This window comes from Balaenoptera musculus, chromosome 4 (assembly GCF_009873245.2).
Source record: "Balaenoptera musculus isolate JJ_BM4_2016_0621 chromosome 4, mBalMus1.pri.v3, whole genome shotgun sequence".
Lineage (NCBI taxonomy): Eukaryota > Metazoa > Chordata > Mammalia > Artiodactyla > Balaenopteridae > Balaenoptera > Balaenoptera musculus.
In genome coordinates, this window is record NC_045788.1 from 29,218,791 (window position 1) to 29,236,276 (window position 17,486).

Below are 17,486 nucleotides of genomic sequence, written 5' to 3' on the forward strand. Positions count from 1 at the left end.
CACAGGCGGGTGGGGTCCACCAGAAGGTGTGCTGAGACCTCAGCTATAACGCAATAGAGAATGGCAGAAAATTGGAATTGGAGGGGACCGGGGCTAAGGGAATTGATCCAAATTAGGCTGGTCCTCAAGGAGGTGTAGCGAGACACCAAATGACAGTGCCCAGAGGAAATCTGATTGAGTGGCACGATGAAGGAGGGGCACATCTACCATGGGGCCGTGGATGGCCAGAGCTGTTTAAAATAGGGCCTCAGACAGTGGCCCAGGCTTCAGGGAAAAGAGACCAACTCAGAAGAGGCAGAAGAGCAGAGTGGTTAAAAGCAGGAACTTTGGTGCCACATTGCCTGAGTTCAAATCCTGGTTATGCCACCGACTGGCTGTGTAACCACAGGAAAATCACTTACCCTCTCTGGGCCTTAGATTCCTCATCCCTAAAAAAGGATTAACGTATAAGACTCAATTAGCTAGCATCCATCAAGAGCTTAGAACAACATCTGGCATAAAGTATGAACTAAGGAGAAGGAGAAGAAGCAGTTCAGGCTCAGGAGAAAGCAAGTGGAAACAAGGGGAACTGAAGAATGCAAATACCCGGTGTTTTGTTTTCTGATGTGTTTGTTTTGGAATGATCCACAAGTTGGGAGAAAGGTCCTAAGTTTAAGCACAGTAGGATACAACCAATCCAGATTAATCATTTCAATTCAGCTAGAGGCCTAAGACCAAAGGGGCAAAAATAAACCTTTTACATACTAACTCAGCATCAGGGCCACTGCTTTCCCAGATGTCACCTTTTTGCAAATTGAAGGGTGAAGGGGGAGCCCCTTCCCCAAAATATTTCCAAGCTATTTGCTAGGGAATTATTGTAATAAATATACAAATGTACAATGGCTCTGATGTGAATGGACTCCCCAGCATTGTGTGGTGTGCATTCTACACAACAGCATACGTCAGGCTTCCGGCTCCGGCTGAAAGTTTGTTTTCTTGTTTTTATGCAATATGTTGCGTATTCTTGATCATGAAAAGTTTTAAATAACAAAAAAAAGAAGAATGGTATCAGCCATGTTAATCCTTCCTCCTGTTGCGGTAAACTGGAATATTTTCTATCCTTAACAGATTTTAAAATAAAGTCCTGCAAATCCGTTTCACATGAGATGAGACTACTTCAAAATGCAATTTTTAAAAAAGAGACTTGGTTCCAAAAGTTCAAGTTGTTTATAAGCAAAGAAGGTTGAATATGATCTAATGTTGGGAAAGCTGTGTTAGTAACTCCATTTTGAAATAAACTTCCGGAGAGGTTTAACAAAAACCTGAAAGGCTTTAAAAACATTTCCGCAACAATCAAGGTCCACGGAAGTATATGACAGGGTTTGAAGCAGTTTGGCTGAAACAAACACAAACTCAACTTCTGATCTGGGTAGGGTTTTTCTACCCAAATTATTTTCCTTTCATCACAAAATAGAAAACCTCTTTGTTTCATGTATCCAGCTGAGCACCCATGGGCATTCATTCTGGTTTGGTCTCGGCTAAATGCAGAGAAACACAGTGGGTCTGTTTCAAGTCAATGCTATGGAGGCGTCATGAATTCATCACTATACTGTCACAAATGTCCTCCTACAGTGCTTTTCATTGCCTAGTGGTATCAAAAGAAAGGAGCCAGTATTGTTTATGAAATGGCTGTGAAACAGATATTTGATTCTTTTTTTCCCTCCGAATCTCTTATAAGCAACGGAAGCAAAGGAAGAAGGAAGGGGAAAAAAAACAAGGGCCATCACTTCAGTAGTGTCACACAGAGCAGAAGGAAAAGGGGAGAAAGGAATAGAAGGGAAGAGTTGAAAGAGGAAAGAAAAAAGGTAGAAAGGAGGAGGGAAAAATTCTCAGCTCTCCAGCCTCATACCTGGAATATAAACGGACCCTAATTTGGAGGAAGTTTTTTTTTTTTTTTTTTTTTACCTTAAATGACAAATGTTTACATCTTGTTAAGCTGTGATCATTATTTTTTGCTATAAGCCTGGTATTCACCTGAGACTTTCTTTCCCCGAGTTGTGCTGATTAGATTTTTATCAGAACCTCTTTGCAACTGTCTTGGAGAAACCAGACTATCTCTCCATTTTACTCTACCTCTAGGACCTGGAATAGGATGTGCAAGCCAAGCACCCAAGATGCAGAATTTAAGGAGGCACTCACTCTCAGGTGCCCGCCGTGCACTCATATGAGCCTGACAGTGGGTGTCTCCTTAAATTTAGCACCCAGGTGCCTCCCGCCTCTGCCTTAGTCCCACCCTGCCACCAGCTCCCAGCGCCCATCAACCCTGGCAGTAATCTCAGTGCTCTTTTCCTTATTTCCTCCTAAAAGCCAGTTGCTCTGGCTCCCTTCACTTCTGAATCTCCACCCTATGCCTCCACTCCTTCCTACACCACCCCAAGCTTCGGTCTCACCTCCCTCATCCATGCTGCTTATGTCCTTAGGAATCTATGGCTGAGCTTTAAACAAGCCACCAAGAATTTTAGAGGTTAATAAGTAGTTCTAGGCCTCATTTCAAAGACTGAAAAAAAAAAAAAAGAGAAATTTTCTTTGTTATGCTATGAAACTATGAAACCACAATTAGTGACATCATGCCTTACCAACCATCCACAATTCTGTCCAAAACAGATTTTTATCTAAGGATGAGATAAAGTCTAACAAGATGGGCCTTTCTAGTTAGTTATTGAGTAGGTTACTTTATTATTAGCTTAGATTCCTGACTGAGGTTTTCTACAGGAAATTGTGATATAACAGAAGCACCTGCTGGGAGCTTGCTTCAATCATCCAGAGCCATCATTTCTCCCCAATCAACCCTTCTTCCTTCCCCAGACAATTGTACTGTTAAGGAGAGGGGTGTATCATATCCCTCAGGTGTGTTGAAAAGTACGATTTTGCTGGAGATAGCCAAATGACTCCAGAGAGAACAGGGTGACATATCAAAGCAACAGGGCGCCAGTGAAGTCCTGCAGGCCCCATGGCAGGTAAGCAGAGACGTTTGCGCCCGCCAAATCATCACAGTGGGCGGCTTGCGCTCTCCCCACTTCCTCGAGAAGCAGCCTCTGGGTCCTGAAACATCATTCTTCTCTTGGTGACAGAGCAACAGCAAAATGCTGTGGCAATCAAAACTGCCTGAAAACAGCATACTAACCGTTCAGAGTTTTAATTGAGTTAATCAAGAAAATGTCAGCCCAGATGCTCTCCGCAGTTCTTCTCATAGAGATGCGCTCTTGGTGCTGCGTTTTTGAGACTTTGCGCCTTCTCACTTAGGACTCCCTCTTGCAGACGGGACTTCGGGATTCACGGGAGTGATTTCCACGCGGGACGAGGGTAGGAACGAAGATGCGGCCGACATTTACAGACACCGTCTCATTTAATGTTTCGAAGAACCCTGCCAGGCACATCCCTGTGTCACCATTTTGCAAATGAAATTAATGCTCAGAGAAGTTTAATGGCTTTCTTAAGGTCACACAGTTAGGAAAGGGTGGCGTTAGAGCCGGAGCCCGCGTCTAATCTTGCGGCACTTCTCAATCTTTGCTCGTCTTCACCCTTCCCACCCCACTGTTTCCTCCCATAATGCAGTGCGACCAGTACTCTTCTCAAGAGTCCAGCTTGCTTGGTTGGCAGCTTGGTCCGTTTATAAAAACTGGGCCTTGGCCTTTCTTTTCTGAGCTTCAATCATTGGCCTAATGCTGAATGAATCTTCTAAGGCTGCCTTGTGCAGTCCCTTTAAATTATAATGAGAAAACGAAAGTGCAGTGATTGAACACCTGTGCCCCCAGTGAGCCACTGAGTCAGTGCCGGGAAGCAGGACCAGCACGAGCCCCAGGGCGGTATGTCGACACCGCATGGTGCTACCAAGATCGTGCAAGGAGAGTCCTATGTCCTAGATGGGAGGTGCTGATTCTCTCAAGCCCCCAGCTTTTCTGGGGACACAAGTAAGTGGTGAGGTCTGGAGTGGGGATGAGGGCAGCACCCACGCGTGTCAGTCATGTTTGACTCCAGGTTTCACCGTTTCTTTCTTTCTTTCTTTTTTTTTATTTATGGCTGAGTTGGGTCTTCCTTGCGGTGCGCGGGCTTCTCAATGCGGTGGCTTCTCTTATTGCGGAGCACAGGCTCTAGGTGCGGGCTTCAGTAGTTGTGACACACGGGCTTCAGTAGTTGTGGCTCACGGGCTCTAGAGTGCAGGCTCAGTAGTTGTAGTGCATGGGCTTAGTTGCTCCGTGATATGTGGGATCTTCCCGGCCCAGGGCTCGAACCCGTGTCCCCTGCATTGGCAGGCAGATTCTTAACCACTGCGCCACCAAGGAAGCCCTCACCATTCCTTTTCAGCAGATTAATTCTAGTCATCAAAACCCATAGAGAAAACAGATATCAGAGAGAACAGGAAATATATTCTCCAGCACTTTTCCAGGTTGATTCCTGCATCTTCTTTCAAGACTTCTTGGTTCTCTCATCCTCAAGCACTTACAGGGTTCTCTTTGGCAGTACCAGATCTAAATTACACCTCAAATCACCATCACCACCACCAACCTCAACTCCTTGTAACGTTTTGCAACATGACCCCTTGGTGTGAGTCAACCCAGTCTATATATCCCAGTCCCACCCCCTCACGCCCTCCACACCTGACTTACCTGCTCCCAGTTCTGGCCCAGTACTCGTGCCATGGCTCCTGGGTTACTGTCTCCTCCTCCTTCCTGTGCCTCCTCGCCCTGTTCCTCTAAGCCAGCATTGCAATCGCAAATGTCTTGATTCCTCTGTAATTTTTCCTGTTTTTATTGTAATTACTCCAACTCTGTATTGCAGAGGAAGAGATGATTTTTCTTTGACTGGGGCCAGGAAGGTATGAGAAATGTGTCCCATGCTGGATGCACCATAAGGGATGGTGGGCAATGTAGCAAACTAACAAGTGCACGCCCCACTTAAAGAAATTCAAGTTTAAAAAACTTAAAGCATTCAGGGATTTCCCTGGTGGTCCAGTGGTTAAGAATCCTCCTTCCAATACAGGGGACGAGGGTTCGATCTCTGGTCAGGGAACTAAGAACCCACAAGCCTCGGGGCAACTAAGTCCACGCCGCAACAACTGAGCCCACACGCTCTGGAACCCACGCACCGCAAGGAAGATCCCGCATGCCACAACTAAGACCCAATGCAGCCAAATAAATAGTTTTTTTTTTTTTAATTTAAAGCATTCTTCTGATCAAAGTAAGTACTTCTACAACCTGGATTCAGGGTCCACCAGTTTTCAACCCCTGTTGGGCCTCCACTCTAATCTGCAGGCATTACTTTCTTCAAATCCTGACTCAAAGTCAAATTTACTTCCCCTAGCATTTTCTTTACTAATCACCACTCCTTTACATCCCCTTAAATGTATGTACAATTTGAACCATATTGGCTTTTGATTTCACACCTTGAGGGCAAGAACGGTTTACCTATGTTTTATTCCTCAACTTTATATCAGATCCTGCCTCCAATTTACTTAACCAGGACGTCCAAGGATATATAGTGCATAGTATACAAGTTTATGAAGAAAAAAAGTGTTTGGTGCAAGTCCTTTTCCTAAGTGTGTAGATTTGTGTCTTTGGCATCCTCAGAAACTCCTAATAATGGGGCAGAAGTTAATTTTGTTTCCCCATGGTTTGGAGAAGAGGGAAATGTTCTGTTTTTAATTTGCACTAATACAAATAAACCAAATGGCTTTCTGAATGACAGAGTCACCGTGACACCCAGCCAGCTACACCTGGACCATTTCTCACCCCAAAAGCTGTCAACACAGGAAGTTAGCCTTAATGGCCCATGAATCCTTCTGTCATCTGCTGCCCTCTAGTGGAGAGAAGGGATAGAGCGGACAGAGTTGTCCAGAAGCCAGAGCTCCTTGAGCCTAACTCCAGAAGACACTGAACAGTCAAAAAATTGTCCCTTCCTCTGTGGTGTAGAATTGGAGTAATTATAGTAAAAACAGGAAAAATTACAGAAGAATCAAGGTACTGTTTTCCACTGTGGGAGGCAAAGTGTGAGTTGAAGTAAAATAAGTATGAGTCAATAATTCAACATGTGATGGGTTTTTTAAATTATTATTTATTTATTTACTTATGGCTGCACTGGGCCTTCATTGCTGTGCGCAGGCTTTCTCTAGTTGCGGCGCGCGGGCTTCTCACTGCGGTGGCTTCTCTTGTTGTGGAGCACGGGCTGTAGGCGCGTGGGCTTCAGTAGTTGTGGCTCGTGGGCCCTAGAGCGCAGGCTCAGTAGTTGTGGCACATGGGCTTAGTTGTTTCGCGGCATCTGGGATCTTCCCAGACCAGGGCTCAAATCCGTGTCCCCTGCATTGGCAGGTGGATTCTTAGCCACTGGACCACCAGGGAAGTCCTGATTTTTTTTTTAATAACTTTTAGTGGTGTTTTTTCTACAATAGAAAAGTATATAAACTTTATTGTACAAGTTTTTCTTTATTATACAAATATATGTTCATCTTAGGAAGTACAAATAAGCAATAAAATAAAAATGAAATCATCCAGAAACCACCCTCCATTAAAAAAATACCATTGCAATGTGGCATCATTGTGAATGTATCATTCTAGATGTTATTGAATGCATATGTAGACATATGATTTTGTTTTAACAAATACAGGATCACATTTTGCATCCAGTTTCACAACCTGCTTCTTTACTGAGGTATTCCGAGGTTACAAAAGTGTTCATGTTTTCTGAAGTCATCCCTAACCTGTGTGTTTCACCACCAGAGAGTGGGCTCGTGAGGGTGCTATAACAGGCAAAGTCACCTTCAGTTTTCCTCTGGACCCATCTCTCATCTGACTTTTTCAGCTGGCTTACGCAAGTGACCAATTATAGCTTATTATTTTATTTTTATATGGAAGTTAAAATAATAAATCTGAGCATATGGAAAATAAACATGAATGCTATCTAATATAACTGTATTCATCATGGTGAGTTGTTTAATTATTTAAGATCCACTACAATACTGGATTTAAACTTTGTGGATATGGCATTCTATCCCTGCTTTAATAAATATATATTTTCATTATATCTATATGAAAGATTTTTCCCCAATATTATGGGAGATATTTAACTCTCTTGAGAGACATTTTCAAATGTAACCAATCTGCACTTCTCTTAGAAACAAAACGCTATCATCACTTCTCCAAGCATGTGTAGTTTGCCCCCATGTTATAAACACAAGGAAAAGAACAGCATCTACTTAAGAGAAAGCCCTGAAGATAGGAATGAAAGACAGCATGACCAGATTTAACGTTAAAGCAAAACTAAAAACTCCAGGATGGTACTTAAGTGAGCGTGATGGGAACGTATTGTTTCCTTATAATGACTTTAAATGGAAATTACAATTCAATCACAAATAAAAGTAAATTGTAGACAGTGAGGCGAACAAATCTGTTTCACTCGGATTCACGGTGATTATCAAATTAGCAGCTACTCATTCACCACTAACCATTTTCAGTCCTCTTGGTCTCCCTAACAGCGCTGAACTGCAGCTTCATGGTGATTGCAATGGTGGCAGCTTATCAGGGCTGTATTTTAGCTGTGCTTTTATCTTCCCTGTTTTTCCTTTTCATTGCTCGGCAAGGTAAAAGTGGGGAGTGGGGGAAGAGCCTTAGAGGAGTGAGAACGTTAACATGCCCTTGTTTTAAAAGTTGTGCAACACCAGTTGAAGGCCTAACATCTGGCCCCCAGCTGTCTCCTGACCCATCTCCTAGCACTCTCCCCTCATCAACTCCACTCCAGCCACACTGGTCCCCTCGCTGTTTCTCCACACCAAGCACACTCCTGCCTCAGAGCCTTTGCACCTGCTATTCCCTCTGCTAGAACACCCTTCCCACCTACATCTGCAAAGTTTACTGCTTGGCTTCAATAGCGTCTGAGTTCAGGTGCCCCCTCCTCGGAGAGGTTGGCCTTCCCCAGCTGCTCCTTTCTGAAATAGCCCCTCCTGTCACTCTCCACTCCCTCATTCTGCTTTGTTTTTTTCTTCCCCAAACATCCATCACTACCTGACATGGTATTATATACTCACTTTATGTTTCTTTATTGAATGAACCCAATATCACCCAGGTTATTCTGACCGAGAAGGTCCAGGGTGAGTCTGGGAGTATATATACTGAAAAGCTCACCGGGAGATTCTGATACACAGCCTGGCTAAGAACCACTGGTTTCATGGATATTATAGTTTTTGGAGTCAGATGGTCTGGGTTAAAATTCCAGCTTGGCAAGCCTGGGACATTACAGCTGTAGGCCCAGTCAGAGGCATAGTAGCGGTAATCCCCAACACCCAGGGTTGTGCTGAAGGTACCACCGGGTAATGGATTTGAGACAACCTCTTGAACTGCAAAGTGGGATATAAAAATGTTATAAGTACCCTATTTCTTCTCTGAGGGTGAACTACTTACATTTTAGGGAAAGAACATTTTTTGAATAATAATAAAACCTATTTTTATTTAGAAGTACAGTCTCTCTGAATCAGATTGTTCCTTGCTTATAAACTCTAAATTGTTAAGTCCGTTTTTATCCCTGAAGGCAGTGCAAAAGAGAAACGAATCGAATTTGGTCAATCCTCGTAGCTAATGCAAATAATTTCAAATTCTGAAATTCAAAATTGCTAGCAGCGATGTTGCCTGCATTGCCCCAGGGTGGCGGCCGTGAAGAGGTGGTCTCCCCAACACCGCCCCTCTCCAACCCCTCCCCCCGGGCTGAGCGGTCCCTGAACGTCGCCCATCCTTGGGCTCACTCCGTAGGGTGAAGCGGCTCCGCTCGCGCCCCCATGCTGCCGCCCACCCGGCGGGAGCGCGCGGGGATGAAGGACAGATGGAGCTGGTGAGAGCGCTGCCTGGAAGGACCGGGAGACAGCACTTCAGGAAGCAGCAAGCGGAATGGGGCATTTGGGAAACATTCGCTCTCATCACAAGAGAGTCCACTGTGATCTCCAAAGGGTCCAGTGTCATGAAAAAGCAATCGATGACTTGAGGAGCCTCCCACTCAGGCGGCCAGCCTGCACCTCCCAAGAGGTCTCAGAACAAACCTCTGTGACAGGAATGAGTTCTCCGGAGAACTGATATACGGTCCCCTTTTGTGGCAGAGGTCACCAGTAAAAGACTTAAGAACACACAGGTGGGGACATTTTGTTATTCATGTTTACCGTAACCAAAGGAAATAAATATTGTATACACATACTTCTATTTATAAACACCGCTAGCCGGGTTTAATTGGATAAAGAGTGACACCTAGTGGACAAGCGTTGGTAACCTCTATGTTCTGTCCCCCTAAATCAAATGAATTTAGTTTCTAAAATTATTCCACAATGTAACCAAGCTGTCATAAGGCCAACACCTTTGAAAATTTCACCCCAATCCTGTAACTTATATATAAGAACAACAGCGAAAGGAGACTGACAGGCTGAAAATAGTTTTGAAGCGTCTGTGAGTGAAGAAACTGATAAGGAAAGGAAACAGTAAACGAAGACAAATCTATGTCCCAGGTTTCTTTAACATGGTATGAAAATTCTCCATCAGATGGAGAGAGGGAAATTTGAATTTTGCTAGGAATCCATGAGTAGGACTTTTTGGACTGGAAACAGGTGAAAAACAGTGGCTGCTACCTCTGGAAACCCTGCTGAGTGGCCCGGCCTCGGGCAGTTGGCCCCTTAACCTCATGGGGTCCAGAAATCCACTCTTGCCCAAACCTGAGAGGTTCTGCAATTCACATGCCCCAGCTCATACAGAGCAGGGCCAGCTGGATGCCACCTTGGGCTTCTGTCCTCAGACACTTTCACCATTTTTTTCTCAAATGTTTACCCTAAAATTAGGGAACATTACCTAACACCCAGTCGGACTATAGAACAGAGCCATTGCACTAAGGACTGCCCCAGGAAATTCAAGATACACTAACTTCATATATACGTATTTGCCCTTTTTGATTTTCATAAAGAATTTCTTCTTCTTCCCAAATGTCCTCTGGGATAATATTTTGCTTCCCCCATCCCCCGTAGCAACCATTTGCTGCTCTTCGGGAGGAGGATTTTACCAGCCCCTCAGGAAAGCCGCCATGCCTCTCTGGTGCTACCAGCTTGCTCTCAGTTTCTCATCCCTGCCTGGAGCAGTTGCAGCTTCTTGATTTCTCACCCCACCTCACCCACACGCCTCTCAATTGCCTTCTCACAGGACTCCTGCGGCCCCAAGCACGGTTTCCATCCGAGAGTGCTGCCACCCAGGGCCTCCCTCCCAGCTGCCTCACAATGAATCCTCTGAAGCTCACCGAGTAAACATCAATTCGGGGTGAAACAGCTCCCACCCGAGCGCTTCCTCTGCCCCAGAAATACGCACTTTATGACTCCCATGCCTGGGTGGCACCGAGCTTTTGCTTTGCTCTAGCAGCCCTGTTGAGCCTAATGGCATAACTCACTCCTGTTTGTTTAATTGGTTAAATCAGATTAAAATGTGTCTGGGGGGTGGGGTATAGTGTGCTCACTTGTGTGTATTTTAATTTACACACACACAACCTCCCAATGCTGAGACCCAGAGGCACAGTTTAAAAATTGAAAGTTTTCAAGGCAGGCTTCCCTGGTGGTGCAGTGGTTAAGAATCTGCCTGCCAATGCAGAGGACACGGGTTCAAGCCCTGGTCTGGGAAGATCCCACATGCCTCAGAGCAACTAAGCCCATGAGCCACAACTACTGAGCCCGTGTGCCACAACTACTGAAGCCCACGCGCCTAGAGCCTGGGCTCCGCAACAAGAGAAGCTACCGCAATGCGAAGCCAGAGCACCACAACGAACAGTAGCCCCCACTCGCAGCAACTAGAGAAAGCCCGCACACAGCAACAAAGACACAATGCAGCCAAAAATAAATAAATAAAATAAATAAATTTATAAAATAAAAAAAAGAAAAAGTTTTCAAAGCCATGCTGATGACAGTCAAGAACAGTTAATCGTCTTCACAGCCAGCAAATACTTAAAATAGGTTTAATTACCAAGAACTACTAATCTTTCAGGCCCAAGGAGGTATCGCTCCCTTCTCCAAGTTTCCCAAACCTGGTTGCACCAGAATCACCAGGAAACCTTCATGAAAAGATAAAGCCCAGGGCCCCATCTCAAATCTCCTGGACTAAAATGTCTAGGCAAGGACGGGAATGACTATTTCCACAAGCTCTCAGCCAGCTCCACATATTTTCAGTCCAATGTTTGGAAGTCTTGCTTTGAATCACAGCTCAAACCTCACCTCATTTCAGAGAGGTCTAACAAAGCAACTTCTGCCAGTGTTTCCTAAAGTCATGTATATCATCTTGATTTTTGCCATATCCATGTACCTGTACTGCAATCTACCTAAGATATGTATATCAATTGGCTTGCATTTTTGCATAAATAGATTTCATTTTTAAAAAACTTATATCACCGCTATGAAATCATAGCTTTGATGGATATTAGTATATTTTTCCTAATACACAATACAAACAATGTATACCATCAAAAGCTGTCTTAAAATGTTTTTCCCTGTAGGAATAAGCTAAGTTTGTGTACCAATGGGTACACTGACAATGCTTGAGAAAACACTGATGGAGAGAAATAATCTCTGTTCTACCTTTCCTTCTGAAGGTGGCCCTAAGGGAAATTGTGAAGAGAAGAATTTATATTGAGGAGCTCAATTCTTGGGATTTAACTAGGAATCTGTCAGTAGGACTTTTCAGATTGGACACAAGTGAAAAACAGTGGCCACTACCTCTGGAAACCCTGTATAGTGGTCTGGTCTCAGGCAATTGGCTCAATCCTACAAAAATTGCAGACACCATCCTTCACCCATCCCCTGCATCTTTTAATCAATAATCACTTAAATCACTGGGGGTGGGTCCGGGGTATCCAGCAGTTCTAATATGAAACCAGGGATAAAAACCATCATGCCATTTCTCTTTCAAGAACATTTCTCCCCAGTTAGAAACCCCCATTACCTTCTACCTCCTCCATGGGACCCCTTTGTATTCACTGATACAGATAGAAGGTGAGAAAAACCATTCCGCTTATTAAAACATTCTCACAAGTACAGGTCAGAGTCAAAAAGCTCATGCCTTGACTCCAGAATTCCAGGGAATGCCAACCTCCAGGGTTGTCATAAACTCATTCTACACTAACACACCTCTATATCCCCTACAGAAGGCCCTGGTTTCTGCTTTCATTTTTTTCCTCCTTCTTATTCTCTGTTTTTCCCTTTTATTGGTTAAAAATAAATGACGTACTTTTTCCTTATTTTGAAAGCAAATGTTCAATGTAAGAAAAATGAGAGGCAGACCGCTCGGAGTCGGTGCTGCTGTCCTGCGACTTTCCCTGCTGTCTGCCCTGCTCGGCCCCGTGGGGCCCCTGGACCTCAGCAAGCGGCCGGGACCCTTGAGCCTGCAGGAGGTGGACGACCGGCCGCAGCACCCGCTGCAAGTCCAGAACGGCGGGGCGGAGGTTGACGAGCTGGGCGAAGTGCTAACACCCACCCAGGTTAAGAACCGGCCCAAGAGCATCGCATGGGATGGCCTTGATCCAGATAAATTCTACACGTTGGTCTTGACCTACCCAGATGCTCCCAGCCGGAAGGGCACCATTTCCTGGTGGTCAACGTGAAGGGCAACAACATCAGCAGTGGCTCGGTCCTCTCTGATTATGTGGGCTCTGGGTCCCTCAAGGGCACAGGCCTTCACCACCACGTCTGGCTGGCTTGCGAGCAGGACAGGCCGCTGAAGTGTGACGAACGCATTCTCAGCAACCGATCTGGAGCCCATCATGGCAATTTCACGGTGGCGTCCTTCTGTAAAAGGTACAAGCTCTGGGCCCCGGTGGCCGGCACATGTTACCAGGCTGAATGGGATGACTTTGTGCCCAAACTCCCCGAGCAGCTGTCTGGGAAGCAGAGGAAAGTTAGAAGATGGAAACCATCCCAGAGTTTCCCAAGCAGTGTTGCAGTTTAGCGATGCATGTAGATTTCTCCCCTTCCTCGTTCCCAAGACCTGAGCAGTCAGATTTAGGTTTGGGGTGACTTTTCCTTCTGCCTGTCCTCTATAATTCTAGGGGGTTTATGTTTTGATCAAATTTGAACTCCATTTGGGGGGATAATTTGGGTCTATGATAGGGTCATCAAAATGTTAATATAAGAATAGTAACTCAGACTTTAAAGAAGAAAAAAATTCTGGTAAAAAGACCAGGTCTACAGTATTAGAGCAGAGCATCAGAGAATCTTTAAGGGAGGTTGAAAAGAAAAAAAGATTGATTACCTCTGCCTTTGTGAGCCCGGGCCCAGAATAGTGTGTGATGGCATCTTCTGACTTGTGTTTTCACGGCTCTGTCTCTCACCAAGACAACCAGAGGCTGGCATGTCCACTAACCCCCAACGTGGTACACCTCAAGCTGGTTACTGGGTGTCAGTGTCCCGCTCTGACTCCCTCAAAGAGCAATAATGGAAAAAGCAATAGGGAGAGAGTCACTTTGCTGTTCAAGCCTGGCCATCTAGATGAGCTGCAGGGCTGGGTAAGAGGTTATCAGAAATCCGAAAGTCTGTGCCTGTTAAACTGATTACACTTCTTTGGTGTGAGAAAAGCCTGTCTGGAGTTGCTGAATGTTGTGTTAATTCTGCTATTTGCTTATAATCGAATACAAATAAAAACAATGTGTAGATGGGAAAAAAAAAAGAAAAATTAGAAAGTAAAAATAAGTAATATATGTAAACATTTTTCATTATCCATAATACAACCATGGATGGGAGGACATCCACTTTTAATATTTCAGGATATATATATATTCCTAACCCTTTCTAGAATGTGTGCCAGCATACTGTTCACAGTTTGATGTGTACTGAACTCCTGGACTCACTGCTGTAAAAGAATGAGTGGTGAGGGAATTCCCTAGTGGTCCAGTGGTTAGGACTCTGTGCTCTCACTGCTGAGGGCCAGGGTTCAATCCCTGGTCAGGGAACTAAGATTCCCCATGCTGTGTGGCCAAAAAAAAAAAGGAATAAGAAAAATTAAGAGCAAGCCAACAGGCTGGCGGCCAGAGCAGGGCTTGCCCGGGCGTGTTGGAGCTGCAGGTTCCCTGGACGCCACTTGCTGGCGTGAGAAGACTCTCTGGGCTTTCAGGCTGCTGCCCCGTAGGCAGATTACCTCCCAGACCTCCCTTGCCCTGAGCGGTGAGCTGATTGGCATGGTGGCCCGGGAAGCTCCTGAGTCTGCCCAGTGCCTGTGCCCTTCCCTGGCCAGCCTGAACGCCAAGGATGTGCTTCGGAGGAGACACGAGAGGAGGAGCCGACAGCACCCGCGGTTCATGGCCCGGAAGGCCTTGCTGCAGGAGCATGGGTTGCGGAGCACACCCCCAGAGCCAGGATCCCCCCCCCCCCAGGCACCGAAGCCGCCAGCAGCGTGAGGCAGCGTCCAAGGGCTGAATCTGGAGGTGCCCCATGCCGCAGAAAGCCCACCCCCGGAGAATCTGCTCGGCCCTTGCCCAGCAAGTGCGTGGCTATCGACTGTGAGATGGTGGGCACGGGACCCCGAGGGCGGGTGAGTGAGCTGGCCCGCTGCTCCGTGGTGAGTTACCACGGCGAGGTCCTCTACGACAAGTACATCCAGCCTGAGATGCCCATCGTGGACGACCGCACTCGCTGGAGCGGCGTCACCAGGCAGCACATGCGCAAGGCCATCCCCCTCCAGGTGGCCCAGAAAGAGATCCTCAGGCTCCTGAAGGGCAAGGCGTTGGTGGGGCACGCCCTGCACGATGACTTCCAGGCCCTCAAGTACATCCACCCTCGGGGCCAGACCCGGGACACCACTTACGTCCCCAGCCCAGCCTCCACGCCCGGACCCGCGTCTCTCTCAAGGACCTGGCCCTGCAGCTGCTGCACAAGACAATCCAGGCGGGCCAGCACGGGCACTCGTCGGTGGAAGACGCCGTGACGACCATGGAGCTCTACCGGCTGGTGGAGGTGCAGTGGGAACAGGAGGCCAGCAGCCTCCAACCCCACCCTGAGGACAGAGAGCCCGACAGCGGCACAGACACGGAGCAGTATATGGGGGACCCGGCCCAGGGCGCCAGCAGGGGAACAGGGGAGGCACCGGGCAGAACGGAGTGAGGAAGGAGAAGCTCCACTGGGGAGCGGGGACCAGGAGTGGCTGGGGCCGGATGCCACCAGTGTCCCCCAGGGCCTAAAGTGTTGGGACCATCTGCCCCCAGCACAGTCCCTGATTCTGTGGTTTTGCTGATGGCACTTTATAGGCACCATGAAAATGGCAGGTGGGCTAGCTGCCAGAGCCCAGCAGGAGTAGGGAATGCGCCGGCAGACTTCCCACCCCCAGGCTGTGCTCTCTAAAGGGATGATCTCTCCCTGCTTGGGGGCGGGGGGGGTGTGGGTGTCCCTATTCAAGAGTTCCCTTGTCTCGCCCCAGTGCCCTGGGATAAAGCTCTCTTCCTGTTGTCACCATCTACCTCTTCCTCCACAGGCATTTTCAGGAGAATAACTACGCCCTGAAGCTACAGAGTTAAGGCCACTCAAGGGTCATTTTGTCCCTTTCTCTCAGAACTGGAACTCTGGCTGTAGCCATCGTAGGAGCTGCCAGGCTACAATGGAATAGCAGAGACCTCAGCTCATGGGGAGCTGGGTCCTCACTTGCTCGCCACCAGAAGTCACCAGGCACTATTCTGGGAGGAGGGAAGGCACATAGGCTTTGGGTGGAGACTGGCATATGTATTTTGACCCAAGTCAGGCATTCCTCCTGCCCACCCAGCGCTAGGCTCTCTTAAGCAAAAGTCTGAGAAACAAGACAGCGGTTTGAATTCTGGGAGCCCTGTGCAGAATTGCCCACAGGGATCTTTATTTATTGAGAGCAAGGCCACGGGTCTGTAGGGGAGCAGAGGGCGGGTCCACTGGGGCCGGGCCGGGCATTGACAGCTGCGCAGCTGTTGCACTCAGGTGGGTGCCCCCAATCGCTGTGGTGGTTGGGTTTTCTCCAAATATCTAAAAATGTTCTGTGTCGGGATTCATCCCCTACCCCTCTTTCCTTGTTTCCTAAGGGGCAGTTTGGGGGTATTGGGGTAACCCGGAGCTCAGGTCACACAGAACCTTTGAGTCCCATCTTTGCTCACCACTCAATAGCTTTGAGACTTAGGCAAGTGTGTGACTTCACTCTTGAGTCTGTTCCCTCATCTGTAAAATGGGGATAATGACACCACTTACCTCACAGTGTTGTTAGGAGGATAAAGTGCTGAGTGCTTGGCCCGGTGCCTGGCGCCTAGTAAGCCGAGGTCAGTGCGAGCGGCTGTGTTTTAAGGATCAGTGTTGGGCTTTCTGGGTAACACCTGAACACACCCTCGGGTTGAGTGGCTTTGACCCAGACAGGACTGTCCTCGTGGCTGTTCCAGCAGGTGGGGCACAGGCCGCTGAGGACAACTCAGAGGTTCCGGGCTCTCACCGTTCCCCGTGATGCGTGGATTTCACGTCAGTCTGAGCAAAGCAGCAGGGCCAGGAAGGGAGAGACACTGAAACCACGCAACTGCAAAAGCAGGGCCGCAGATTGTTCTGGGAGCTGGCTGAGTCACTGACCACGCCTGGCCTGGCTCCAGGACTTTGTTCTGGGCTGACACCACACTCACAGTTGAGAAGTAGCTTTGGTTCTTTGGTCTGTGGGTTGAGGTAGGATGGAGCTGCTAGCAGTGGGGAGATGTACGGGGTTTAAAATCAGCTTTGTTGTGAAACCTGGAAAAAAACTCAATTGAAAAGTGGGTAAAGTGGCCTTTTCTTTGAATTCTTCAGCTAGGGTGGGAGGGTGGCTTGGGGGAGGGATTGTGGGGACGCTGGGGCGCTGAGTCTTGCTGGGTGCTTTGACCTTTGAGGCGGGCGGCTTTCAAGATGATGCTTTGGGATGTAGCAAGAAAATACTACAGAATTTATATAGCTTATTTTTTTTTCCTTTATTTTTTGTTTTTTTTTAACATCTTTGTTGGAGTGTGGTTGCTTTACAGTGGTGTGTTGGTTTCTGCTGTATGGCAGGGTGAATCGGCTATACATGTGCCTGTGTCCGCATGTCCCCTCCCTCTTGCGTCTCCCTCCCACCCTCCCTGTCCCACCCCTCTGGGTGGTCACGGAGCGCCGAGCTGATCTCCCTGTGCTGTGCAGCTGCTTCCCACTATAGTTGATTTTTGAAAATGTTATACCTGCCCTAGTATAGAACACAAGTTTATTAAACTTGTTTCTCTTTGAAGGTATGCACTCACTTTTTTTATTTTTAAAAACTTTTTTTAGTTTTAAATATAAAATACACAATATAAAATTTACCATCTTAGCCATTTTTAAGGGTAGAGTTAAGTAGTGTTAAATATATTCACATTGTTGTGCAGAAAAAAAAAATGGAAAAATTAAAAAAAAAAAAGAATGAGTAGTAATTTTTCCTTCTTCATTCCCAAAGCCCACTCTGTGTTTGGAGCCTGAGCTTCCCAGG

General features: G+C 46.9%; 1 protein-coding gene and 1 pseudogene across 1 annotated transcript; both read left to right on the forward strand.

Moving 5' to 3' along the window:
* Window positions 1-12,300: 12,300 nt before the first annotated feature.
* Window positions 12,301-12,977, forward strand: LOC118894559 (annotated as a pseudogene).
* Window positions 12,978-14,134: 1,157 nt separating this feature from the next.
* Window positions 14,135-16,619, forward strand: LOC118893907 (apoptosis-enhancing nuclease-like). Its single transcript, XM_036849543.1, is given in 4 exon segments — window positions 14,135-14,389; window positions 14,392-14,832; window positions 14,835-15,080; window positions 15,777-16,619. Coding segments are annotated over 4 exon segments (993 nt in total). The 5' UTR covers window positions 14,135-14,202; the 3' UTR covers window positions 15,896-16,619.
* Window positions 16,620-17,486: the final 867 nt, after the last annotated feature.